This window comes from Protopterus annectens, chromosome 9.part0 (genome assembly GCF_019279795.1).
Source record: "Protopterus annectens isolate FY-2018-M chromosome 9.part0, PAN1.0, whole genome shotgun sequence".
In the NCBI taxonomy this organism is placed as follows: Eukaryota; Metazoa; Chordata; order Ceratodontiformes; family Protopteridae; genus Protopterus; species Protopterus annectens.
The window spans coordinates 701,637,873-701,665,728 of record NC_056743.1 but is presented as its reverse complement, the minus strand read 5'-3'; the positions used below and the strand labels follow the sequence as shown (position 1 = coordinate 701,665,728).

At 38.4% G+C, this 27,856-nt stretch overlaps 1 protein-coding gene across 2 annotated transcripts in view; it reads left to right on the top strand.

Moving 5' to 3' along the window:
• Positions 1-10,609: 10,609 nt before the first annotated feature.
• The window catches only part of LOC122811465 (class II histocompatibility antigen, B-L beta chain-like), a 98,176-nt gene continuing 80,929 nt past the window's right edge, over positions 10,610-27,856 (top strand). Inside the window, exons 1-2 of one of the 2 annotated variants that reach the window (XM_044083321.1) lie at positions 10,610-10,799; positions 25,752-26,018. In XM_044083321.1, coding sequence (XP_043939256.1) covers positions 10,736-10,799; positions 25,752-26,018 — 331 coding nt within the window. In that variant the 5' untranslated portion in view covers positions 10,610-10,735. The remainder of the gene's footprint in view (positions 10,800-25,751; positions 26,019-27,856) is intronic. The other variant, XM_044083320.1, reaches the window with a different exon arrangement.

Here is a 27,856-nt window from a genome sequence, read left to right as displayed (position 1 = left end):
CCGGATTTTTAAACTTATTAAGTTCTCCATCAATTATCAAATTAACTGCTTTATCAAAACTTTGAATGAATGAATTTCTATTCGGTGGCATAAAAGTACTGTGCGACTTAATTTTACTTCTGTCCAATAAGCTGTAAGCATTAATTTCAGTCTCCGATTCACATGAAAAATAAAAATCATGATTATTATCGGAATCTGATGTTTCATTATATACATTTCTTTCATCATTTTGCATAAGAAAAAAATATTCCTTTAAACACATTTTACACACCAAATTATATATTTCACCCTTCACTTCATACATTCTGGGTAAAACTGTCGGTATAAACTTGATTCCCCTATTTAAAACTGATATTTCTGTCTCATCCAACACATAGTCAGATAAATTAACAACATATTCCCGTGTAATAATATTTTCTACCTGTTTACACAGTCCATTTGCTTCTTTTAAAGTGTCCTTCTCCCGGGTCTCTGTTCCGATCTGGTCCCTGCCAACCTCGCTTCCTGGTGGTATAATTCGGTTCATTAGATCCTCTGAAGGTTTTCTGAAAGGATTCTGGATTTGCTGCTCCATGTAAATTTGGAAAATGATCATTTATTTGTTCTTCTTCATCATATGAAGATGCTCCTCTCTCCTGAAATAACGCTCCTACTCCTCTGTGGACCGGAAGTAACGTCATTCTTTTGAAACATTACACTCCTCCTCTTCGGTCGCTGATTGGCTGTGAGAGCAAAAGCTCTCTTGTGCTCATAATCTTTAATGTCTCTATTTAATTTATATTTTTTACGGTCAACTAGATCTTTTTCATAAGACATAAGTTTATTGTTAATATTCACCAGAAATGTCTCTAGTACCGAATTAGAAGTCATTTTTACGATTTCTTCACGTTTGTTTCGTTTCCATCAAAAGTCTCTCTTTTTATACTGTCTCTCTCAATCAAGATCGCTACCCACTCCAAACTGCACCGATGTGCTGCTGCTATCCACTGCTTCTGAAATTTTGTCTCTAACTCATCAGTTAACACAAATGGGGATGAGGGGTTTTTGATGGACCTTAAACCCCTCTGTGTTATCTCCAACTCCTCATACCTCTGGAGACTGCCTATATTGTAATAAACTGAAGTCTCTTTGAAGATCAATTTCTCAAGTTTAATTCACAAATCTTGTGCTGCTGGAATGTCTGATACTGGTACTTTCCTACCCACCATAGCAAATGGGTTAGTTTTAGTCCATTGCCTAGAATCCTCCCATTTTTTATAAATGCTGGATATCGGTGCCTCTGTAGATTCAGATACACCATTCAAATTTCCTAGTGTTGTTACTTCGTTGTTTCCGTTAATAATTGGTATCGCATTTCTGTTACTATTTTCACCATTTTTGCTGACAAAATCCAGTCCTGTTTCTTGGAATATCCAAGGAAAGGAGCACAGAGATTCACTGGTCATTGAAACTAATGTAACCACTCCTTATTGAACTGATAAATTGCTATAACAACCAAAACAGAATGACCAGTGAAAAACAGCTCTACTTTCCAAATACACTTTTAATCAAAGAACACACTTCTCTTAGCACCTCGGCCGTAGCCTTTATAGAGTAAAAACTTTCTTTGTTAAAAGACATCTTATTTATACAATTTCTATTAATCAATTAGCAATTAAGTTACAACAATTATTCAATTCTCTTCTTAAAGTTAAAAAAACATTATATAAAACGTTGCCAATTGCATTCTTTGTTCATACCCTTAGGTATAATTGTGTCATATTTCATTATTAAAATAGACTCCTTCTGTCTTAATACATATTTTAATAGCTCTACATTACCATATTGTAATTTTACTTGTTCCAGCACTGTTATTTTCATAGTTTTTATATCACCTTTATGTTCTTTATTAAAGTGTTCAGCTACAGGACTGAGAATTTTATTATTTCTTATGTCTCTCACATGCTCTTTTATTCGTTCTGACAAAGATCTTTTTGTTTCCCCTATATAGCATTTATTACAAGAGCACATTATAGCATAAATTACACCTTTACTATAACAAGAGTACGTCCCCAATGTGTCAAATTTCTTTTCCCCTATTTTCTCTATTTTTGTTGTTATATGCTGGCATACAGAGCATTTACCACAGGGAAATGTTCCTTTCATTTCCACATTCTCCAACATTTTCTCTATCGGTCTTCTATATTTTGCATGTACCAAAAAATCATTTAAATTTCTTCCCCTTAGATAAGAAATTCCTAACTCTATTCATGATAATGACTGAACATCCCTTCTAATTTGTTTCCAATATTCCTTAACCACCTCTGTCAATCTCTGAGAAAACTATATTTAGTAACAAAGAACATATTCTCCTTCCCAGATGTTATTTCTACAACTTTTTTTCTTCCTTCTTTAAATCCACCTACATTAGCTCTTATCATTCCTTGTTTTTTATTAAATATTTTCTGTACGCTACCATACACATTGTCCATCTTACAACCTCTAGATATAAACATCACAGCCACCCTCTGAGCCTCTTCATATGCTTCTTTTATGTCACTATTCAATCTTTTAATCCTAAGCATTTCTCCATATGGAATAGATTCTATTGTATGCTTAGGGTGACAACTTGTGGCATTTAACATCAAATTTATTAGGTTAAACTTTCTATATATATTGGTATGTATTGTTTTATTCTTATCACCTCTGAGTGTAATATCCAAAAAATTTATCCTTGTACCTCTCTGAATACCATCAAATTTAATACCAAATTCATTAACATTTAAATACTCTATAAACCCAGATGAAATTTCTTCTACCCCTTTACAAATAAAAATTAAGTCATCTATAAATCGATAATATTTTATTACATATTTTCTAAAAAATTCACTTCTATAAATATGTATACTCTCCATCAGCCCCATAAATAAACTGGCATATGCTGGGGCAAATGCCGCTCCCATTGCTGTACCTATATTTTGTTTATATAAGTTGCCTTCAAATTCAAACATATTATTCTTAAGACAAAAATCCAGTAATTCTTTGATATACTGAGTCTTGGGACTATCCCCTAAAAAATATTGTGTGGCTTCAAGACCCAGAGTATGTGATATATTGGTATACAAACTCACTACATCTACTGTTATGAAATACATATTCTCATCCCATATCACATCTTCAATTTTACTCAAAAAATCAAAAGAATCCTTAATATAGGATGCCAACTTCATTACTTCCTTCACTAAAATTTCATGCAATAGACAACTTAAATTATATGTAAAATAACCTGTAGCTGACACTATAGGATGACCAGGCGGTTTTACTGGGTCTTTATGAATTTTTAGAACACAAAAGAATTTTGCTATTGTATTTCTCCTAACTTTAAGTTTATGTGTCACATCATAGGTTGTGAAATAATGTAATCTTACACCTTTATTTAATAATTTCTGAAACTCATTTTGTGCTCGTATTAAACTTGCTGTATCTATTCTACTATATACATTCTGATCGTTTAAGTGTTGCATACACATAATATAATAATCCTTAGTATTCATTACTACTAATTTGCCCCCCTTATCTGATGGTTTAAAGATTATTTCATTATTCCTGCTCAGATGTTGTAATTTAATCCATTCATTCCTTGTTAAATTATATTCCTTCTCCTGATTTTTAAACTTATTAAGTTCTCCATCAATTATCAAATTAACTGCTTTATCAAAACTTTGAATGAATGAATTTCTATTCAGTGGCATAAAAGTACTGTGCGACTTAATTTTACTTCTGTCCAATAAGCTGTAAGCATTAATTTCAGTCTCAGATTCACATGAAAAATAAAAATCATTATTACTATCGGAATCTGATGTTTCATTATATACATTTATTTCATCATTTTGCATAAGAAAAAAATATTCCTTTAAACACATTTTACGCACCAAATTATATATTTCACCCTTCACTTCATACATTCTGGGTAAAACTGTCGGTATAAACTTGATTCCCCTATTTAAAACTGATATTTCTGTTTCATCCAACACATAGTCAGATAAATTAACAACATATTCCCGTGTAATAATATTTTCTACCTGTTTACACAGTCCATTTGCTTCTTTTAAAGTGTCCTTCTCCCGGGTCTCTGTTCCGATCTGGTCCCTGCCAACCTCGCTTCCTGGTGGTATAATTCGGTTCATTAGATCTTCTGAAGGTCTTCCGAAAGGATTCCGGATTTGCTGCTCCCTGTAAATTCGGAAAATGATCATTTATTTGTTCTTCTTCATCATATGAAGACGCTCCGCTCTCCCCTGAAATAACGCTCCTACTCCTCTGTGGACCGGAAGTAACGTCATTCTTTTGAAACATTACACTCCTCCTCTTCGGTCGCCGATTGGCTGTGAGAGCAAAAGTTCTCTTGTGCTCATAATCTTTAATGTCTCTATTTAATTTATATTTTTTACGGTCAACTAGATCTTTTTCATAAGACATAAGTTTATTGTTAATATTCACCAGAAATGTCTTTAGTACTGAACTGGAAGTCATTTTTACGATTTCTTCACATGTTTGTTTCATTTCCATCAAAAGTCTCTCTCTTTTTATACTGTCTCTCTCAATCAAGATCGCTACCCACTCCAAACTGCACCGATGTGCCGCTGCTATCCACAACTCCTGAAATTTTGTTTCTAACTCATCAGTTAACACAAATGTGGATGAGGGGTTTTTGATGGACCTTAAAGCCCATCGGTGTTATCTCCAACTCCTCATACCTCTGGAGACTGCCTATATTGTAATAAACTGAAGTCTCTTTGAAGATCAATTTCTCAAGTTTAATACACAAATCTTGTGCTGCTGGAATGTCTGATACTGGTACTTTCCTACCCACCATAGCAAATGGGTTAGTTTTAGTCCGTTGCCTAGAATCCTTCCATTTTTTATAAATGCTGGATATCGGTGCCTCTGTAGTGCAGATACACCATTCACATTTCCTTGTGTTGTTACTTCGTTGTTTCCGTTAATAATTGGTATCGCATTTCTGTTACTATTTTCACCATTTTTGCTGACAAAATCCAGTCCTGTTTCTCGGAATATCCGAGGAAAGGAGCACAGAGATTCACTGGTCATTAAAACTAATGTAACCACTCCTTATTGAACTGATAAATTGCTATAACAACCAAAACAAAATGACCAGTGAAAAACAGCTCTACTTTCCAAATACACTTTTAATCAAAGAACACACTTCTCTTAGCGCCTCGGCCATAGCCTTTACAGAGTAAAAACTTTCTTTGTTAAAAGACATCTTATTTATACAATTTCTATTAATCAATTAGCAATTAAGTTAGAACAATTATTCAATTCTCTTCTTAAAGTTAAAAAACATTATATAAAACGTTGCCAATTGCATTCTTTGTTCATACCCTTAGGTATAAGTGTGTCATATTTCATTATTAAAATAGACTCCTTCTGTCTTAATACATATTTTAATAGCTCTACATTACCATATTGTAATTTTACTTGTTCCAGCACTGTTACTTTCATAGTTTTTATATCACCTTTATGTTCTTTATTAAAGTGTTCAGCTACAGGACTGAGAATTTTATTATTTCTTATGTCTCTCACATGCTCTTTTATTCATTCTGCCAAAGATCTTTTTGTTTCCCCTATATAACATTTATTACAAGAGCACATTATAGCATAAATCACACCTTTACTATAACAAGAGTACGTCCCCAATGTATGAAATTTCTTTTCCCCTATTTTCTGTATTTTTGTTGTTATATGCTGGCATACAGAGCATTTACCACAGGGAAATGTTCCTTTTGTTTCCACATTCACCAACATTTTCTCTATCGGTCTTCTATATTTTGCATGTACCAAAAAAATCCTTTAAATTTCTTCCCATTTGGTAAGAAATTCCTAACTCTATTTGTGATAATGACTGAACATCCCTTCTAATTTGTTTCCAATATTCCTTAATCACCTCTGTCAATCTCTGAGAAAATAAACTATATTTAGTAACAAAGAACATATTCTCCTTCCCAGATGTTATTTCTACAACTTTTTTTCTTCCTTCTTTAAATCCACCTACATTAGCTCTTATCATTCCTTGTTTTTTATTAAATATTTTCTGTACGCTACCATACACATTGTCCATCTTATAATCTCTAGATATAAACATCACAGCCACCCTCTGAGCCTCTTCATATGCTTCTTTTATGTCACTATTCAATCCCTTTCTACTTCAAAAATATCTCAAGATATCAGTAACCTATTTGAAGACATGCCCACCCCTCCCCCAGGTTCAGGCCACATTTTCCCCTGTTTTTCTACCTCTGCAGAGAATATTTAACACAGCATCTTCATCTTTAATCTTTGCCCGACACAAGTATATAATGCTTAAAATCTGTAAACCAGCACGTATTACCTTCCTGTCCAAAGAATCTGTACCTTGAAACACCTAACATTTTCATTTTACTTCCATCCTATCCATTAGTGGAAAAAGGTGCTAGGAAAATTATTTGCATCCAACTCTCAAGCTACATTAAGCAATACCATCTCTTTAACCTAAAACAACATAGATGCTGGAGAGGTCACAGTGGCATGATGGCACTTTGGGGCCTAACTGATAACATTCAGTTACTTTACAGGAGCAATATTAATTGACCTCACAAAAGCCTTTGACCTAATTAAACATGACCTCTTCCTTCTCTCTGTCTCTTCAGAACACAGGCATTAGTAATACATCCCTCACCTGGTTCCAAGAATTCTCATCAGACAGATTCTGGAAAAGTTCTATTAAGCTCTTCCTTCTCTCAGCCCAAATGTCTTTCAATGGGAGAACCTCAAGGTTACATCTTAACTCCTCGTCTTTTCTACTTTCTGTAATAAGCTACCTTGTGACCTTCCACTTTACAACTCACTGACTATTCAGATGAAGTGGTAATCTTTAGGTCCAGCTACAACCGCTCTACATTTAAAACCCTCAATCTCAGGTTCATTAAGTACACACTAATACTTCCCTCTACAAAAACAAAAAGTATGCTATTTGGAACCATACAAAATCTTAGAAAGTGACCAAAGACCTCAACATCACTACAGTTTGTGGCAAACTAATAGAAACCACCAACTCTTTTAAATGTCTCAGTTTGTGATAAGACCCATCACTAACATTCTGTACCCATATTACGAAATTGAGGGCAAACATTAACTCGCTTCTTTTCTGGGCCAGGAAAATCTCTCCATACATATCCAAACTTGCCAGGGCAGCAATAGGCAAAGGAATGCTACTGGCACAGCTCAAATATGGACATCCTTTAAAATCCACAGCCTCTAATAACTCCATGCTGCAGACTACTGAAAACAAAATCTCTTGTTTCATCACAAACTTACCTTCTCATGAGCACCATTGCCTTACCCAAATGGTACCCACTGCAGCACAGAGTAGATCAGCTACTGGGCTGTCTTAGCTTCAAACTTCTCCATCCTAATCCATTTCCACCACTAGTGGCCACATTTTATACTAGACACACACACACATACATACGCACACACACACACACACACACACACACACACACACACACACACACACACACACACACACACACACACACACACACACTCTACATCAACAAACTTCCTAAGTACACTGCACCAACTACTCTTTCTCATCCTTGCTCCTTAAATATGGAATCTCCTCCCACCTACATGAACTACCCACCTTCAGAGCTGAACGTAAAACATTCCTCCACAACAAATCAGATTGTACTTGTCACACAGCAGGTCACATCACATAAGGACATCTCATTCTATAGCCTTACTCACTTTCTCTTCCTTCAGTTACTAATGCCTCTTAACTTCACCCCCTGCTACCCTCCCCTGCCCTGATGCTCATTATTCCACAGCATTTCCACCATGATGTAAACCTGAAATATAATCATGTAAAACTATAAAATGTACATTTCTCTCATAATTGTTGCTACATGTATTCATTACTAATGTTCAATATTTGCTATATATTGTTGCTTTTTGCTCTGTTTTTGGTATGTATAATTTACTGGCTCTGTTTCACTTTTTCTTCTTTGTGAATTATTTCACCCAGACTTTAGCTACAAGTGGTCAGTTGTGATCAGTGTACTACTCTGGTAAACACATGTAAAATACATACATATATCCATACATACATAAAGGAAATAAAAGTTCTAGTACAGAAGAATATTTTATGAGGGGGGCTAGTATTAACAAGAGAGACTGATGTGATGAAGGGCGGAGGTGGAAAATGTGCAAATGAACTGTTCCAGGTTTAACACTTAGGCATATCTTTCATGCCTTTAAGTTGGTAGCACATAAAGCATATGGGGACTGATGGAGATCTGTGAATCGGGATTCGTTATATTTTTCATGTCTAACACAGGTCAAGCATAAAACAAAAAATCTTGAGACTTAGTCGCTGTGTACAACAACTGTTTCCATTACAGATTCAGTGAAGAGCAGCATTTGTAGTAAAGGCATTCAGTCAGTTTTAGACTAATCGTGTTCTTATAAAAAAGGTCACAAAAGTCCTCTCAGTTTTAACAGCTATTTAATTTTGTTTATGCACAATGAATTGCAAGTGAGTGCACAAGCATAAACTCAGACACACACTCGTGAACACACACACACACACACACACACACACACACACACACACACACACACGCACACGTTTATATTCTGTAATAAACTTACCGGTATTGAGGGGTTTGGATGTCGGCTCTGTGGCCCAGAAGGAGGGAACTCTGTCTGCAACCTAGGTGATCCGAGTACCATTAGAGGGTTTGGTGCTTGAGAAGCTGACCGAGGGTAAGAAAAGAAGTGGCATTTTACCAGTCACCTATGCCAGGGAGTATGGGCAGTGCCATAGGTAAGGATAGCAGCTCTGGTGATACTGGGGAATACATTCCATACTTACAAGATACCAGGGCACATACAGATGAGCATTGTGGCTTTACTTTATTGCATACCAGGTAATCTTGTGGGGAAATGGGTAGGGCATATTAATCAAAATCCCTATGGCTACAAGAATGATGCTGCACTGGAATGCCTCAGTCTGTTCTCAGACAATGGAAAGGTTCTGTTTAGATTTTAGGGATCAGAAGTGAAACCTGCCTTTCAAGATTGAGGTGAGATACCAATGGCCGCTGATAATCTGCTGCATAGAGGCCAAACAAAAAGTATTTTAAAAAAGATATGGGGGCATTTAGCTGGATTTTTTTCTTGCAATAAAAAAATAATTAGTGTATAGTATTAGAATTGGAGTTGCAGTGGTGCCATGGTTAGCACTGCCACCTAGCAGCAAGAGGTTCTCCTGTTCAATTCCTGGTTGGGGTGCCTTCTGTGTGGAGTCTGCATGCCCTCCCTGCATTTGTGTGGGTTTCCTCCAAGTGCTCCAGTTTCCTTCCACATTCCAAAGACATTCAGTAGGTGGATTGGGTACTCTAAACTGACCGTAGGTGTGAGTATGTGCATATGAGTGTGTGCTGCACCCCGTGAGGAGGGTTGGGCCTTGGGCTAGCAACCCAATCCCATAAAACCTGTACTTGCTACAGAAAAAATGAATGCTGCAGGGTGCTAGCTGCCTGATGTGCTGAATGCACGTGAGTGAATGCAGGATTAGAATTGGAGTATGCACTTAGAGGAAGTTATAATATGTTTTTAGCAGTTCCTCTTTGCCCATTTCGACTTCTGATTCTTCTTAATTGTTTTCCTTCTGATAATATATATTTAATCTTTACCCTGGTGTCTGGTACTGACCGCTTGTTTTGCAGCAGTGTGAGATGGTCGAAGGCAGCACTGCATTGCTTGTGAATACAGTTTGTGAAATTTGTGATCACCAGCTAGTGCTAGCTACTTGGTAGCTAGCAGCTGCCCCATGTCTAAGGTGAGAAATGAAGTGTATTTTGTTTGTCTAAGTATGAGCCTGCTGCAGTTATTTATTTATTTATTTGACATTTGTTAACCAGGTTAGTCTGACTGGGCAAGAAGCCCCTTTTCAGCAGAGACCCGAGGAGAAAAGCTCCAAAAACATAAGCAAAATAAAACAAGACAAGAGAAATATATATGTATAGTGAATAACAAAGAACTCATAAGGTATACTCATAGTAAGCACACTTCTAAATACAATTTTAAATAGTTACATAGACAGAAAGTAGGATCACAGTTTACATTTGGAATTTGTCAACAAGTTAAAATATAAAAAGGATTTAACATTTGACAATAAATAGTTTTTGATTTTGTGGAAGATTGTGTACAGAAGAGAGAAATAGAAATAGGGTTTTAGATTACCAGAAAAGATAGTGCTGAAGGGACAGGAAAAACAGGAATGAGAAAGAGTAGGCAGATTGGAGAGAGGCAGGGGCAACACCATGTTACTTGATTATATCTTCAGTGAGCTACAGGAAATGAATATTGTAGGAGTTCTGCAAGTGTGCTGAGAGATCAAAGTACAAATTGTCAGTACCCAAACTCTCAAACTGTAAAATTAGCTCAGCTGTTATTGCATGCCTAGCAACTGATGACTGCATCAGTCTGCTATATAACTGGCTCAGACAAGCTGCCCTGAAATGTAGTAAGAGTTTACTTATAAGCTCACATGCTGTATGTTTTACGTGCTATAATTGGTGATACAAAAACAGGAAACCCTAAAAAGGACTGCAGCAACAAGTATCACTTGCACACACACCATTATTTTTTTTTACTTTTTTTATGTATAATTTTGCCTTCTTGAAGAATGTTGCTGTGGAACTGCTTATCAATCTGTTGTTCCTTACTCCTGGGTTTCCACTTTGCTGCAGGTGAGATAATTCTTCTCAGAATAAACAGTGTTCTGCGAAATGAAAATCACAAGGTTTTCGGTCCCTCTGAAATGTGTGTGTGTGTGTGTGTGTGTGTGTGTGTGTGTGTGTGTGTGTTCTGGAGATGGAGGAGACTCTAATGCTCTGTGTAAATGCATGCATGCCACCTGATAATGCATTTAGAAATCTGATTCATCTGTGTAATGTCATAATACTGTCAGAACTGTGAAATGATATATAGTGTTTTTATTTAGTTAACTGTTATATCCCAATATATTTTGCATTGGAAGAGGCTACTTTGGTGTGTTTTTGTGAACATCATGGATACAAGTTTATTCTGTCCAGCAACTGGACTTTATCAGTCAATATGGCAAATTTCTTACTGGTGTTTGGAATATGGGTAAATGGTCCTTTCAGATGAGCAGGATCAAGGCTGGATGTGGGAAGGCAGCAGGTGCAGGTGACTGGGTCTCTTACTGTCTGAGGGGGATGCAAATTAGTGGTCCCAAATGAACATCCTGCAAACAGAGATTGTCTTCCTTTTCAAATACTGCTTTTTGTGGTTCATTTTAAGATTCCTAATCTACACTGTAGCAGTGTTATTAATTAATTTATTTATTTATTGATTTATTGACATCTGATTACTGTGAAAGTCCAACTGGGTTAGTGCCCATTTTCATTGGAGGTCCAGGGAGAAAATCTCCAAAGTATGACAAAACATTTTAAGAACAATAATTGTACAAATTACTTTCAAAAATAATATAAAAACGTCTGCAGTTTAAATAATTACAACAAGTTAGACTTACAGTGGATATAAAAAGTTTACACACCCCTGTTAAAATTCCACTTTTTTTTATATAAAAAAATGAGACCACAATAAATCATTTCAAAACATTTCCCACCTTTAATGTGACCTATAACCTGTACAATTCAATTGAAAAACAAACAAATCTGTTAAGGAAAAAAATATAAAAAAATAAAAAACGTACGATAAGCTGGTTGCATAAGTGTACACACCCTTAAACTAATACTTTGTTGAAGCACCTTTTGATTTAATTACAGCATTCAGTCTTCTTAGGTAGGAGTCTATCAGCATGGCGCAACTTGACTTGGGAATATTTGTCCACTCGTCCTTGCAAAAGTGCTCCAAATCTGTCAGATTGCGAGGGCATCTCTTGTGCACAGCCCTCTTCAGGTCACCCCACAGATTTTCTACTGGATTAAGGTCTGGGCTTTTTTTTCTTCTGGTGAAGCCATTCTGTTGTTGATTTGGATGTATGCTTGAGGTCACTGTTGTGTTGAAAGGTGAAATTCTTGTTCATCTTCAGCTTTCTAGCAGACGCCTGAAGGTTTTGGTCCAAAACTGGTATTTGGAACTGTTCATAATTCCCTCCACCCTGACAAAAGCCCCAGTTCCAGCTTAAGAAAAGCAACCCCAAAGCATGATACTGCCACCACCATGCTTCACCATGGGGATGGTGTTCTTTTGGTGATGCGAAGTGTTGTTTTTGTGCCAAACGTACCTTTTGGAATTGTGGCCAGAAAGTTCAGCCTTGGTCTCTTCAGACCATAACACATTTTCCCACATGCTTTTGGGAGATGATGTAATGTTTTGCAAATTTTAGCCAGGCATGGATGTTTTTCTGTGTAAGAAAAGGCTTCCATTTTGCAACCCTACCCCATAGGCCAGACATATGGATAAAACAGGAGATTGTTGTCACATGTAGTACACAACCAGTACTTGCCAGAAATTCCTGCAGCTCCTTCAGTGTTGCTGTAGGTCTCTTGGCAGCCTCACTAACCAGTTTTAGTCTTGTCTTTTCATCAATTTTGGATGGATGTCCAGTTCTTTGCAACGTCACTGTTGTCTTATATTTTTCTCCACTTTTTGATGACTGTCTTCATTGTGTTCCATGGTATATCCAATGCTGTGGAAATTTTTTTGTACCCTTCTCCTGACTGATACCTTTCAACAATGAGAGCCCTTTGATGCTTTGCAAGCTCTCTGCGAACCATGGCTTTTGCTGTAGCAGGCAACTAAGTAAATTTCAGGAAAATCCTTCTAGGACAGCTGAAATTTACTTGGGGTTAATAAGAGTCTCTTTAATTATTGACAGGTGTGTACCTAAGAAGACTGAATGTTGTAATTAAATCAGAAGGTATTTCAACAACGTATTAGCCTAAGGGTGTGCATACAACTACATATTAGTTTAAGGGTGTGCACACTTATGCAACCAGCGTATTTTACATTTTTTTTTAATATTTTTTCCCCTAACAGATTTTTTGTTTTTCAATTGAATTGTACAGGTTATAGGTCACATTAAAGGTGGGAAAAGTTTTGAAATGATTTATTGTGGTCTCATTTTTTTATATCACAAAAACCTGGCATTTTAACAGGGGTGTGTAAACTTTTTATATCCACTGTAGTATGAAAACATTGGTTAAAAATAGATGCAAGTTATATGACAATGATTTATTACATAAATTTTAGCCTGACTATAGAGAAATTAAAAGTAAATTAGTATAATATAACCAGGAGTGAGAGAAAAGCAGGCTTATTGTATATTAAGAGAGAAAGCCGGGGAGAGAAATTGGTAGAAGTATGGAAGAGATTGAAGAGGGGAGAGTAAGGAGGTACAATGTTTGAATAGGTACATGTTCACAATTAAGTATTTAATTTATCATGGCGTTGAGCAGTTTAGTAGTGATAGGCAAATTAAGAGCACCCCTCTGTACTTATCACCATGCATGGATGGCCAAAACTGACAGCATTTATGCATTCTAATTTCTGTTACATGGAAATCCCTGTAGTAGGTAATAGTAGGTCAATAAAATCTGGGTCTGAGAGAATAAGCCAGAAGCAGGCTGGTGGAGACACCTACTCACTAAAGCTCAGTATGAATGCAAAATTTCAGTAGTGAAATCAGTGTAAAACTCTACAGCTGATATGAGGCAATGGTATCATAGAGAGTTTATAGACATTTTGAAGATGGCAAGTACCCGCAGTGGTGGTGCTGCGGTAGCGTTGTCACCTCACAGTAAGACGCTGTCCAGTTTGATTCTCAGCTAGAGCGTCTTCTGCGTGGAGACATGCGTGAATGGGCGTACCTTCGTTGAAGGTTGTGCATCAGGGCTGGTAACTCGGCACGTAAAAATCAACTACCACTCATTAGCGGACCGGAGTTCCGCTGTGGCGACCCCTAACTGGGAAAAGCCGAAAGACACAACAACATAGCCTAGTCTAAGGCATGCCTTTGTAATGAATCTAATCTCAAACCAGTGCAAAACAAATTTTAGCCACAGCAAAGAACCATCTACTAATAAATTCTCAGTGCTGTGACTGCTGAAAAATAAAAAAAAAACAATGAATTATGTTCCTGAAAACAATTGGTGTCAGCATCCTAGTATAAATCCTAAATAGAGTTTCCACAGCTATGCATAAGGATAAAATTACAATTTCCATTGAACTGTGAAGCAAAATATTGACACTGTGCTAGTTTGTTATGAACAATATGCCAGTGTTATAAGGATGTGATATTTAGCCCGAATTTTTGGTACGTAAATGAATTACACAGGTTTAAATTCTTTACTTAGTACTAGTTACCATCATAAGTTGCTTGCAAAATAAATATTGCATCTTTGTATTCTGTGTTACTAGTTGCTTTCCTGCCTTACCTATGATGTCACTTTAGGAGAGAGAGAGAGAGAGAGAGAGAGAGAGAGATCCGTAACTTAAAGTGTTCCTTCAATTTACTGACATAAGAAAATATTTTCTCCCACAGAGAGCAGTTGCATATACTAGAACAGGTTTTTTGAGAAGGTTGTCAATTAAAAATAGCGGGAAATTGCAACACATGTAGAAAAGAAGCAGTGTAGTTGTAGTGCCAGGGAAGATGATGCAAACTTTAACCTGTAAGGATCAATTACTTATCCTAATATCAAAGATTGGGCACACTGGATGGGCCAAGAAATTGCTAATTCATAACAGTCTATACTTATTTGTTTCTCTTCATTTCTCCCAACTGCTCCTGGAGTATATGCCATGTGGTATGTCTGTGCTGTTCATCAAGTTTTCTACTTAGCAAGTGAAGCTATTAATTTTTCTCCTGGTGCGTCTATTGGTAAGTGAAAAACCATTTAGCAGAAACAGTGTGAAGAGAGGTCAAAGTTAACTTTTTTGCATGGGATTCTGGACGGTAAATGGAGACATACCACTCAATCTCTTAGCACAAGAAATCTGGGCAAGCCTGACATAATGAAGGACAAAGGCCTAAAATTAGGGACAGATTTTAAATATTGTTCTTATAAACTTAGAAAGCTAATAGAATGACAGGATTCGTCTTCGCATCCATTTTTCTGAAGAACGTGATTTCAATCCTCAAATCATCCTAGTAATTTGTCAAAAAAATACACATTTTATGATAAACAGACCAAATATAAGAGGTAAAAATCTGGATATTCTATGAAAATCTGGACAGCTATGAGGTATGAATGGAGGAGTCTGCCAGACTAGGCTGAAGCTTGTGTTCTCGTCCAAACTATTTTTAGATATAGCACTATCCTGAAGCTCTTTTGCCTTTGGAAAATACCTGCCAGCTGATCAGGGGATATTGTCAGCCAGGGTTTTTCTTCTTTGTCTCAAGAAAATGTAAATCAGCAATTAATGCAGTACAGAATAGGATTACTTTCCTGGTCTGGCATTAAACAAATGTAAACGCAAATGGAAGTAGTGCCATAACTTGGCACAGAATTTATTAAAGTAGACTTTAAAAAAAATCCTACTGGCTAAGATACTGGGAACTGGTGTGGAGATTTGGAAACCAAAAATTAGATAAATCTTTATAACTTACTGACATCTGAGCTTATGAAAGAGACATAAGTTTTTCTGGTGGTAAGTGGGACCCCAGAAAAGCTGTATTAGTAGACTAATCAGACTTCAAAGAGACAGTCACCTTTTTGATAGAGAGCAGAATATACTGCTATAGAAATGTAGCATGGAAAAATATCTGAAGACAGCTACTCAGGATGACTGCAGCTAATTAGTAGTGTGAAAGTGATTACTTACAAGGGCAGTAGTACTGACAAACCAACCAGTAACCACCAGTGTGGAAGGATCCTGAAGATCACACAACCAGCTAACTCCTGGGGTACCAATTTCGCCAGTGCAGGCCGACTCCCCACCCTGTGGTCAAGACAGTCATGTTTGGTGAAGGAATGCAACAAAGACAAAATTGCAGCATGGATATCTGCAATAGAGACATTCCTGAAGTAAGAACTGTAGGCAGCCAGTCCCTAAGTGGAGTGAAATTTGATGACATCTGTGACAATGTGAGGTATTGCCAGCTATGCCAGGAGAATTAGAGCATGGGTATGTAACATATGCCAGTGTAGCTAGTTTGAGTTTTGTAAAGAATTATATGTCATTTGTATATCAAACTGATTTGTACAGGTGCTTCTGTTGAAAAATGTGCCAACAGTGGCTCCTGCTGGACAGAAAAAGAAGTATACATATATTCCAGACTGTATGTTAACTACTGAAATGAATACATTGTAACAGAGGATACTGGAAGAGAAGAGATTAATCTCAGTCCATCTGACTTTGAAAAATAGCTTGAAATTAAATTAATTGGTATAAGCCATAAAAATTGTATCTCACAGGTCTCAATGCAGCCAGAGAAAATAATTCTGTACTAGGAAGCTTTCTTTATTGTCCTTGGGGTGAACTAACTGCTACACTGGAAGGGTGGAAGTTTGAAATTATTTTATGACTTCTAGAAGCTGAAACAGATCCTAGCAAAGCTCTATGTGTCTGTATTATTGACACATATGTGCTAGATTCTGGTTCAATTGCTAGGAAAGGGGGTAGTATGGGAACCAGAGTCAGATGACCAGATGTATGTGATGTCATTCTGTAATCCAGGACTAAAATGACGTTTTAATACCAGATGAGACAGAAGTCTCAGAGCAGTCTGTTTTTCTAACCTGACAAAGAAGGATCCCTCACCCATTTCATCTTGCCTTACTTTAGTAAGTAACCAGGGAATAGTAATTCTTTAGATCAGTCAGGAAAATATAGTGAGATTAGTTAAGTACTGTTTTTCTGTATCTGTGTGAATATATTCATCTGTGTTATTTTAATATTTCCTGTGACTGAAACTCTGGTATTTATTGTAAATAGTTACTATCTTCATTTTTTTATTATTTATTGTTAAATATATTTAAACATTTCATTGTGGCAGGTCTTTTACATAATATTTTAACTTTTGGGAGTACTGATATTTATTTGGTGACATTGTGGCCACTTCTAAAAGCCTTACTGCATTGGTCAAACCCTACCATTTGTACTAGTATTAATTTCACTCAGTATAATTAGGTACCCTTTTAAGAGCCTTAGAGTAGCTGGATTTGGAGTGTCTGGTGGCAGCAACTACCTTATAGTCTGGGCAGAGGGGCATGAATGGTGAATCTGTGCCAGCCTTTCCCAGGTGTGTGTGTGTGTGTGTGTGTGTGTGTGTGTGTGTGTGTGTGTGTGTGTGTGTGTGTGTGTGTGTCTGAACTACTTGGAGCAGGGACACAGAGTACTTGTTTCACAGAGGGAATGGTGGAGGACTTGGCTTGGACACTTGGCTGAGGACTCGGCTGTGCCAGTGGGGAGTCTTGTTGGTGGCTTGGAGAGAGAGAGGGAAACCAAACTCCTGGACTGAGTGTGTTCCCTGTGTGCTCTTGGGGAGGATTGTGCTTGATGCAGAGAGCTGCATCTGGAAATATTCTGTGTATCAATTTTTGTTCCAAATGAACATCCCTCATTGGTGAGGGTTCATGCTCCTTGATTACTGGCCCAGAGGAGGGAACGTCGCAGCATCATTTGTCAGTGGATGAGTATTTGCCATATGACAAAGGACGGATGGCTGCCATGATCCATCTAATGTTACTTGCTCTGCTTTCCGTAGTGCAAAGTAGACAAAAAAAAATAGCCATATTTCTATACTCATGCATTTGATTTGGGGAGAATCTGCACCCTCTCTCCCTTGTTTTCTGCTCCCATGAAGAAAACCAAGAGAAAGCTGCCCCAATATAGGACATTTTCAAACCTGCTTTATGGAGTGCTCCATCTTTTTGGAGTATCAGATATAATTCCCTAGACATAACAGACTGCAGCTCCAAGACTGCATGTATAAAGATGAGGGTATCTTACCACAGGCAACATACACATGCTTCAGTCAACCTTAACCACAGAGACATGCCATGCAGTCGCCCCCCCAAGTGCATAGTACCAGTAACAACAACCATTTCACTACTTTAATAACCACTGTCATAGTCTCAGTTGCATTAAAATGCAAGCTAACTGCTGTCACCTGTTTTTATACTTTTCTAATCACTTTTATGCATTTCCTCTCAGTTTAAGTAAGAGTAAAAGTACAAATCATCGAACCATAAGGATTTCATCCACTGCTGCTTCCCATTGCCCCAATGAACTGAGCAAAAGGAGGAGATGACTGCAGTCCCATAGATGGTAAATACGTTGATCAAAGGAATGTCTCACTTCCAATGCACCCTTACCAAACAAGGCCTCTAAATCTGAAGCTCTGGCAATGGAGTGCATCACTTCCAATGGACCCTTACCAAACAAGGCCTCTAAATCTGAAGTTCTGAAAGAAGCATGGAACTATGATGCAGGGAATTTGCCAGATCATAAACTTCTCCAAAGATGCAAACTGCTGTGAGACCGTTGTCTCTGTGTAGTCCATTACCAAAAATGCATAGCCTCTGACCATGGGGAGGTATTATTCTGTTTTCCTTTCTTATTAAGTTACCATACAATTGACTGCTTCTGTGACCAGATGAAAGATGCTACAGTAACATTGTCATTAAAACCAGGAGGACTGTCCTTACCGCCAGCTGATTGATATCTTATGCCATGTGAGAGCTTATTTCACAAAAAAATCTTCCATTCTTAAGTATTGGTGTCATTCAAAGGGGATCCAATGCCTGTCAGCCTGGGGTGACATGCTCGACAAGCCACGATGCTTCGCTAGGGACGGCTTGCACCTGTCACCCATGGGCTTTCGGATATTGGCAAAGGCTCTTGCTACCCCCATAGTGCCTTTTTAGGCAAGGCTCAAAAGACAAACCCACCTCCATAGGTATCACAAGGGATAAGAAACTAAGAGTAATGTTACTCAACGCCAGAAGTCTAAACCTCAAGATGCACGCACTCGAAACTCTCCTTAGCATGGAGAACATTGATATCTGTGCAGTAACAGAAACCTGGTTCAAGGCTCCAGAGAGCACCCCAGCACTACCAGGTTATACCTCATACCATGCTTTTCGGCCCCAAAACTTGGACCAAACCACAAAAGGAGGGGAGTATCAATATTCATCAAAGATACCCACACCTCCAGGTTGGTGGCACAGCACGAAGCATCAGAGACTATCCATGTGCAACTAACAGTGGGTAAAACTGCCTTCCAGTTTATAGCCTGCTACAGACCACCCTCCCAAACCCAGGAACCCCACTTGGTCTTCCTGAGAACACTGGAAAATATGAAGGTCTCTCCAAATACCATTATATTGGGTGACTTTAACTACCCAAACATAGACTGGGAGCATTACTCTAGCTCCAACACCCTAGCCCAAAGGTTCCTAGAATTTATAAACTCAAATGCTATGGAACAACTTGTTACCACTCCCACAAGAGTGGAAAACATACTGGACCTGATCATCACCAACATGGGGACTCTATGCTCCAGACCAGAAGTGTATCCCTCATTGGTAAGATCAGACCATAAACTAATCTCACTGGATATTCACATCCCGACTCCACCCCTGCCCTGAAAACCACAGTGAAAAACTTCTCTAATGTAAATTTCACACTCCTCAAAACTGAGGTGGAATCCTTCAAAGCCCCCGGGCCTGTGGAAAATACGGCCCAGACCACAGAATCCTTTATAAACGTATTCTATGAACACCTTCAGGAATGCATGGATCATACAATCCCAAATAAAACCAAGTCCCAATCCTCCAAAGGCAGACGTCCTGTCTGGTGGACCCCAGCCATAAACAAACTATACAATAGAAGGAGGAAGCTACTACATGATAGAGCAAAATCCCAAAAAGGGAAGGCATCTCTGATCAGTATTAGCAAAAAACTACTGGCACTCATTATATCGTCTAAGGCCAGCTTCGAGAGAAAAATTGCACAGGACACTAAGGATAATCACAAGGCTTTCTTTAGTTATGTTAGGAACCTGGGTGGGAATTCCCAGATATGCTCAGAATTAGTCCAAAATGACAAAAAATACACCGAACCCACAGACATTGCCAACATCCTAGCTGACAGGTTCAGCACAAACTTCTCTCCCCCCCTCCCCACCAAAAGGGCAAATATCTATCCCAGCAGAGTGCTGCCCTTCTGACATCTCAGATGCTCAGGTAAGAGCTGCCCTCTCCAAAGCAAAAAACACAGCATCAATGGGACCAGATGGTGTCCCGGCTGCGCCCTACATGAACTGCAAGAAGAGCTAAACCCAAACATAAAACTACTGTTCAATCTCAGCCTTACTACAGGATATGTACCCAAAGAGTGGCGTACAGCAACAGTGGTCCCTCTCCACAAAGGTGGTGCCTCAATGGATCCTGGAAACTATCGCCCCATAAGCCTGACTAGCTTGGTCTGCAAAGCTATGGAAAGGATCATCATGGACCTCATAAATAAAGATATTGGGGACCTACAGACACTGGATCCTACCCAGTTTGGCTTTGTTAAGGGCAGATCCTGCCTCTTAAACCTGGTTGATTTCTTTGAAACAGTCACTAAGGCCATTGACGAGGGAAGGTGGTCCACACAGCCTACCTGGACCTTGCAAAAGCCTTCGATACAATACCCCACTCAGGCATTATAGATAAGCTCACCAGCTTAAATATAAACCCCTATGTCACTAGATGGGTTGCAAACTGGCTCCCCACATGGTTAGAATTGCTGGAGCCATGTCAGACTCCAAACCAGTTACAAGTGGCATCCCACAAGGCTCAGTCCTGGGACCTCTCTTGTTCGGTATATATTTCTCGGAGGTACAGGTCAACATGGAAGGACTGTGGCTGACCAAGTTTGCAGATGACTGCAAACTGGGCGCCATAATCAACACTCCAGCCGACACAAGCATCCTCCAAAAGGGCCTCATAGAAACAGACAACTGGTGCCAGAGCCATGGCCTCAAGCTAAATGCCAAAAAGTGTATAGTCATCCCTTTGGCAAAACAAAGTGCTCACAAATTACCACATAGGTGGTAATCCATTAAGTACAGAAGATGTAATTAGGGACCTGGGGACCCAAATTGATAGCAATCTCTCATTTGACAACCACGTGGCCAAAGTGGTTAGAAAAACATTTTATATAGCCCACCTAATCATGAAGGGATTCACATCTAGATCAGGGGAGGTCATCATGCCTCTTTACTCATCCCTCATCAGGCCCATAATTGAGTACAATGCCCCTTTTGGGATGTACCTTACCAGACACCTGCAGCAACTGGGAAGACCCCAAAAGCACCTCACCAAGAGGATCAAAGGGCTCAAACAGATGCCATATGCTGCCCGGTTAAAGAAACTCCAGCTCTACTCAGTGGCATACCGCCTGCTCAGAGGCGATCTGTGCCTGACGTATAAAGCCATGTCCAACCCAGAATTAATGGACATGCTGCACCTCAGAAAATCCATCCCATCGAGCTACGCACTCGAGAGACTTGAACCTCAGCACTGAAATAAATAGGACATGCTGGAGGGACAGATTCATAACCCAGAGGCTGCCTTCACTCTGGAATAAAATCCCAGTCCAGGTTAGGCAGAGTCCCTCATTGACTTTCTTCAAGAGGAATCTTGATGAGTGGATGGGAGATCGTAGGTTTACCCCGGGTATCACTTCTGTGTCACTGTTAGACAGAGGCACAGTATACTAACCTTGAAAAAGGGCATAACAAAATTATTTTAAAATGGGTGGCGAAAGCCAAACACACTCTGGCTAGGCTTATAAATGCCCTAGGGCAGATAGCCCAGTATGAACCTATGAACCTATTACTAAAAATTGTGATAGATAAGGATGCAGAACTAGAAGACCCAAAAGAAACCTGTGATTTTCCACCATTCTAGGACCTACCTGACACTAGAAGCAATATCGTAAATATGTTGATTCTGAAACCATTATTCAGTCATACTTCACTGTAACACATACATAATCAGATTCACAGAGTAGCTTCAGGCAGATCATGGTACCCATCATCTGTAAAAAGAAGGAATAACAAGCTCCAAACCTGGACCCTGCACTGTAACTTTACCTAGTCCACTAAGACTATAACCTCTGCAATGGTAGGAATGATCAACATGGATGTGTGACCCGTATCACACAGGAAAAGGCTTATTTCTGAGCAGGACTCAGAAGGGACTTCATCAAATGTATGGTCACCTACAGGAACCAAAAATTTAGGAGTATCACAACAGGGCTTCTTCTATAAAGTCCCCTGGATGGGGTAATTAGGAGTCAGTCATTCAAGTATGGGAACACTAGGAGATCCTTCTACTGCAAAACATTGGCAATACAACATACACCTTAGTACCTTTGTGCTGCAATGAATGCCCATAGCAAAACAGAGGAATCCCAAGTATAGACCCTAAATGTTGATATGCCAGCAAGTTTCCATTATGTCAAGAAAGACCATCCAAGTGCTCTCCAATATCAAAGGCATAATGCCGTGTAGGGAGACCTTCCAAAACTGAATAAACAGATGTGTTGGTTAAACTCTTTGAGATCCAGAGTGGGGAGAAGTTATCTACCTCTTTTGAATTATGATGCCTTATGCTGACCATCTAAAGAAACTCCAGCTATTCTCTGTCGCATATCGCCTACTCAGAGGCGAACTCTGCCTAACATACAAGGCCATGTCAAACCCAGAGTTGTTGGACATGCTACACTTAAAGAAATCCCAATCCTTCAGAGCCACACACTCCAGGGATCTTAACGCTGTCATCAAAATGAATAGAACATGCTGGAGAGATAGATTCCTGACCCAAAGACTCCCCATACTCTGGAATAGACTGCCCATACATGTCAGGCAGAGCGCCTCGATGGCCCTCTTCAAGAGGAACCTTGACGACTGGATGGGAGATCGGAAATTCACCCCGGGGATCACATCAGTAGCCCTGCTAGACATGGGTCCAAGAAAGTAAATATTTATGGGAAGCAATAGGCAGGGAATTGTTATGGCTAGGCTTGCATAGGCCCTAGGGCCAAGAGCCTAGTACCTACCTATGAACCTATGAACACTGGACTAACCACATCTGCAGGAGGCTGGTAACTACCCCAGTCTGAGTTATATGACTTGGCTTATTTCTTCACAGTGTTATTGAGAAATAGTACACCTGTTAAAACTAGTAAATTAATGGTGACATAACAATGAAGAAACCCTATCATGGCAATTGCATGTAATAAGAGTATGATACAAAGAAATAAAATGTCATTAGAGATGGGCTGTGACTTTACTCGTTACAGTTTTTAAAGGAAGAACATGGAGAGGTAAAGAACATTATTAGAATGTTTCCTTTGTCTCTACTCATAGTGTGTCATTGTATGAGCCTTCTGGTCTGGCTAATAGCTGCAAATCTCTGAGAACCAGTAAACTTACCTGGTTAACAAATAATAAAGAAACAAAAAAAAAAAAAATTAAATAGGAAATGTAGCCATTGCATGTCAAAAAACATAATAACTAAAGCTGTGTCTTTGGCATAGAGGGATAAATCCCTGACAGTGTTCCAGACACCCCAGGTTTGACTAGTGACCTAATAGTTAGATTAGCCTATCATGGAGGTATAGGAGTAGTTGGCTTATGGACAACCAATCCCTTTATGATGCATTATCATTACATTGCAACTAAATATTCTGTTGTCAATTACTTTAAAGTATCATTACCATTTGCCTCAGGTCATGGCTGAAATGGTCTGTGGACCAATCCACCCTCGTTTGTTAATAATATATCTAGAGAGATAAAGACATTGACCTAACCCATTGCAAGAACACAGGCTGAATGAAGGCTTAGAATCCCTGTCCTAAAATGAGGGGATTCTAGAGCATCATAAGTGTGCTGCAGCACAGACCTATACTGGTCTCATCACAGTAGGAAAGGCACAGTGCATGACAGTCAACAGTGGAAGTAAAAGAATAACAAATTAAATAAATTTTAAAAAAAGTTCATTTCCAGTGCAGGAAGATGATGTTAACCTCTGCCTACTTTTGGCTTTCCCTTTGGATGTATTTTGATGCCTGGACCTGGAAAAAACAAATGGACCTATCATGGATAGAGGCTTGATTGTCACTTTGGGCGGGATGGCAAAACTCAATAAAAACAGAACTAATAACTGATAAAGAGAGATGAAATGACCCTGGACTGAATTTGGATACCAACTTGTAAAACTCTTACTGGTTTCCAGAAGTGGACATTAGTTTAGAACATTATGACAGGCACATTTATTTAGCTGAAAAACAGTGACAGAAATGACAAACATCCACCCATATTTTAGACAGATAATTAGACAAATGGGATAGTTATATGCAAATGCAATAAAAAATACACTTATTAGAAATGTTTGCATGAAAAGAATCCCAAAAGAAAACACAGAAACTAGAAAGCAGCCTTTTTGCAGGAAGACATCTGTTGTATCCCTATGTGTGTGCCCCTAAAATCTCACTCTGTAAATATAATAAATCCAATATTGCACAGCAGTGAGGATAAAGGTAAACATTGTTAACATCACTGTTCCATTAACTCACACCTAATCATATATATATTTCAGTGAAATGGAAACTGGAAAATATAATAGACAAGTCTCAGCTAACAAAAAAAAAAAAAAAAAACATAATCAGCAACCTTAACAGCTTTCATATCTGCTCTTGTGGACCATGTCCTACTGAGGTTTACTTGGACTTGAAAACTTGAGAGGTTAGCTAGGGAAGGCTGGGACTAAGAAACTGAAAGACAGATCAGCACAGTGAATTAAAATTAAGTAGTTAGAGTGTTCTAGAGCTCATCTGGTGGGGTAAATACACCACATTCAAATGATCCCTGGATAGGGTTTGTACAGTGTTCTAGAGCTGATCTGGTGGGATAAATGCACCAAATGCAAATGATCCCTGGATAGGGTTTGTACAGTGTTCTAGAGCTCATCTGGTGGGGTAAATACAAGAGCTCATCTGGTGGGGTAAATACACCACATTCAAATGATCCCTGGATAGGGTTTGTACAGTGTTCTAGAGCTCATCTGGTGGGATAAATGCACCAAATGCAAATGATCCCTGGATAGGGTTTGTACAGTGTTCTAGAGCTCATCTGGTGGGGTAAATACACTGCATACAAATGCTCCCTGGATAGAGTGTGTACGGTGCTCTAGAGCTCATCTGGTGGGATAAATGCACCACATGCAAATGATCCCTGGATAGGGTTTGTACAGTGTTCTAGAGCTCATCTGGTGGGGTAAATACACCACATGCAAATGATCCCTTGATAGAGTTTGTACAGTGTTCTAGAGCTCATCTGGTGGGATAAATGCACCACATGCAAATGATCCCTGGATAGGGTTTGTACAGTGTTCTAGAGCTCATCTGGTGGGGTAAATACACCACATGCAAATGATCCCTGGATATGATTTGTACAGTGTTTTAGAGCTCATCTGGTAGGGTAAATGCACTGCATACAAATGATCCCTGGATAGGGTTTGTTTACATTGCTCAGATGGCTATGCTCTAATTGCTCATCTTTACTGCCAAGAAAGTAATATAAAAGATAATGTCATAAAGACAAATGCAAATAATCACGTTAGGAGATTTTTGTCTTTTGCTGTTGTTGATACAATCTTCATTGCACCTGGCAGTGTTCTGCAGATGACTTACATTGTTATATCTTTCTACAGGGGGTTTTGTTTTGCAGATGATCTCAGAGTGCTCATTCAGCAGCCTAGAAGACATGCAGTACTTGTATATATTCACCTTCAATAATCATCCGTTCCTTTATTTTGATCCCATTGAAGGGATGTTCAGTTCCTTAACACCCTATGGATATACTATAGCAAGACAACTCAACAATGATGCTCAGATGTTGGATGAGTTGAAAGAAGAGATAAATGTGACCTGCAAGAATGACATGAGTGAATACTGGAAGCAAACAGTGCAGAGAAAAGGTAAGAAATGAACTAACATCCAAAAAAAACCTCCAAAAAAACAGCGGCATGCTTGTTTCTTCCCAAATTACCTTAAAAAGTACAATAAATTAAAACTGTAACAAAGTTCCAGATTACCATTGGATGATAATGTCTTCTATAGTTTTATAAAAGCCCATAATACAGGCAGAAAAGGTACAGAAGTCCTACGGCTAGCAATGGGTTTGGTTGTCATTGAGAGGTTCACATAAAAATAACAACTTTCTAGACATATTGCTGTGCTCATTGAGTTATGTCCTGAATACAATGAAGGTGAATTAAAAGATTTCTGACCTTCACCCATTTAATGAGTTACTAGTTCAGTTTAGCTAGTACTAAACACTGACTATAACTTCTAATTAGGAAAATATTATGCAGGTGAACATCCTGTAACGAGTCTGGTGAAATGCTGCTACAGTAAACCATTTTTAATACTTTCCCTTCTATGGTTTTAGCCAGAATGTATAGGAAATAAAGTGCTACTACAAAAAGCTTTACCTTATTATTTTACTAACCTTACATACGTATAGTGATAAATAACACAGTGAAACAGTTTGTGTTAAGTATATTTGCTTTTATGAAAGTTAGGCAGCTACTCTCTTACAATTTCCTGTTAATAGTGACCAACAACTAATAAAAAAATACACAGAAAAAAATCACTTGGGCAAAAACTTAAAAAAATCTGGGTAAATAAGTCTTCACTGTGTAATACATTTCAGTAAAAACTGCAAAAAAAAACTGCAAAAAAAAAAACCCAGCCTAATCTAGAGCTTTCATTGTACAGTACATTAAACTTCCTGTAATGGAGGCCCATGGGATATATGCAAATAACCCATTAAGGACATCAAGAGTTTCAGCTGTTTGTCTTCTGAATGTCCCTGCCTTTTTCACTTTTTATGTCATTATGGCTACATTCAGGCCTATAAGATCAAACCCCACTAGCTGTAGAAATGCATGTTTCAGCATTTTTATTGATTTAATCAGTACAGCATAAGTAGATAGTTTGGCTATACTACAGAAACACAGAATAAACATTAAGGTGCCTGCAAAATATCCCAACTAACATCAAAACCAAAGGGTAAAAAGATCACACAGGCAAGCCATTCAGTAAAAACTGCAAGAAAAACCCAGCCAAGCTAGAGTTTTAACTGTGTGATACCTTAAACCTCCAGAGAGACACAAAGGCATAAAATACATTGATCTGCAGGCAGAAACGAGAGCTATGTGGAAGAAAGATACCCAGGCAGTTCCAATAGTAGTATGAGCAAATGGTTTTATAAAAAAGAATTTACAATCGTATTTAGATATGTTACCAATTCATGTAACACCGTACGAATTGCAGAAGGAGTCATTACTGGGCACATTGCGGGTGCTGCGAAGAGCACTTTTGGCTAACATCAAAGAGTGAAACAATACTAATTTTATGAACTTTAATCATACTTTGACTTAGGAATGGGGACCATTCCTGTCATGGTATTAGAAACCCAAAAGACTTGGAGAAATTAAAAATGACATAATGTTTTAGCTACATGACTTCTGAATATCCATGACCTTTTTTCTTTTTAAGTCTTTGTGGTTACTTTCAGGTCAACAAAGGCAAACCCCTCGCAGACCTCCTCTGAAGGAAGATAATGGGAAAAATGCAAATAACCCCTTGATGACAGGTGCTCCAGTTACATGACTTCTGAACTTTTAAAGTCTTTATCAAAGGTTTATATCATTAGATGGGTTGCTAACTGGCTCACTGATAGAACACATATAGTCAAAATGGGGGAATCCACCTCCAACAGCAGACCTGTATCCAGTCCTATAACCTCTAC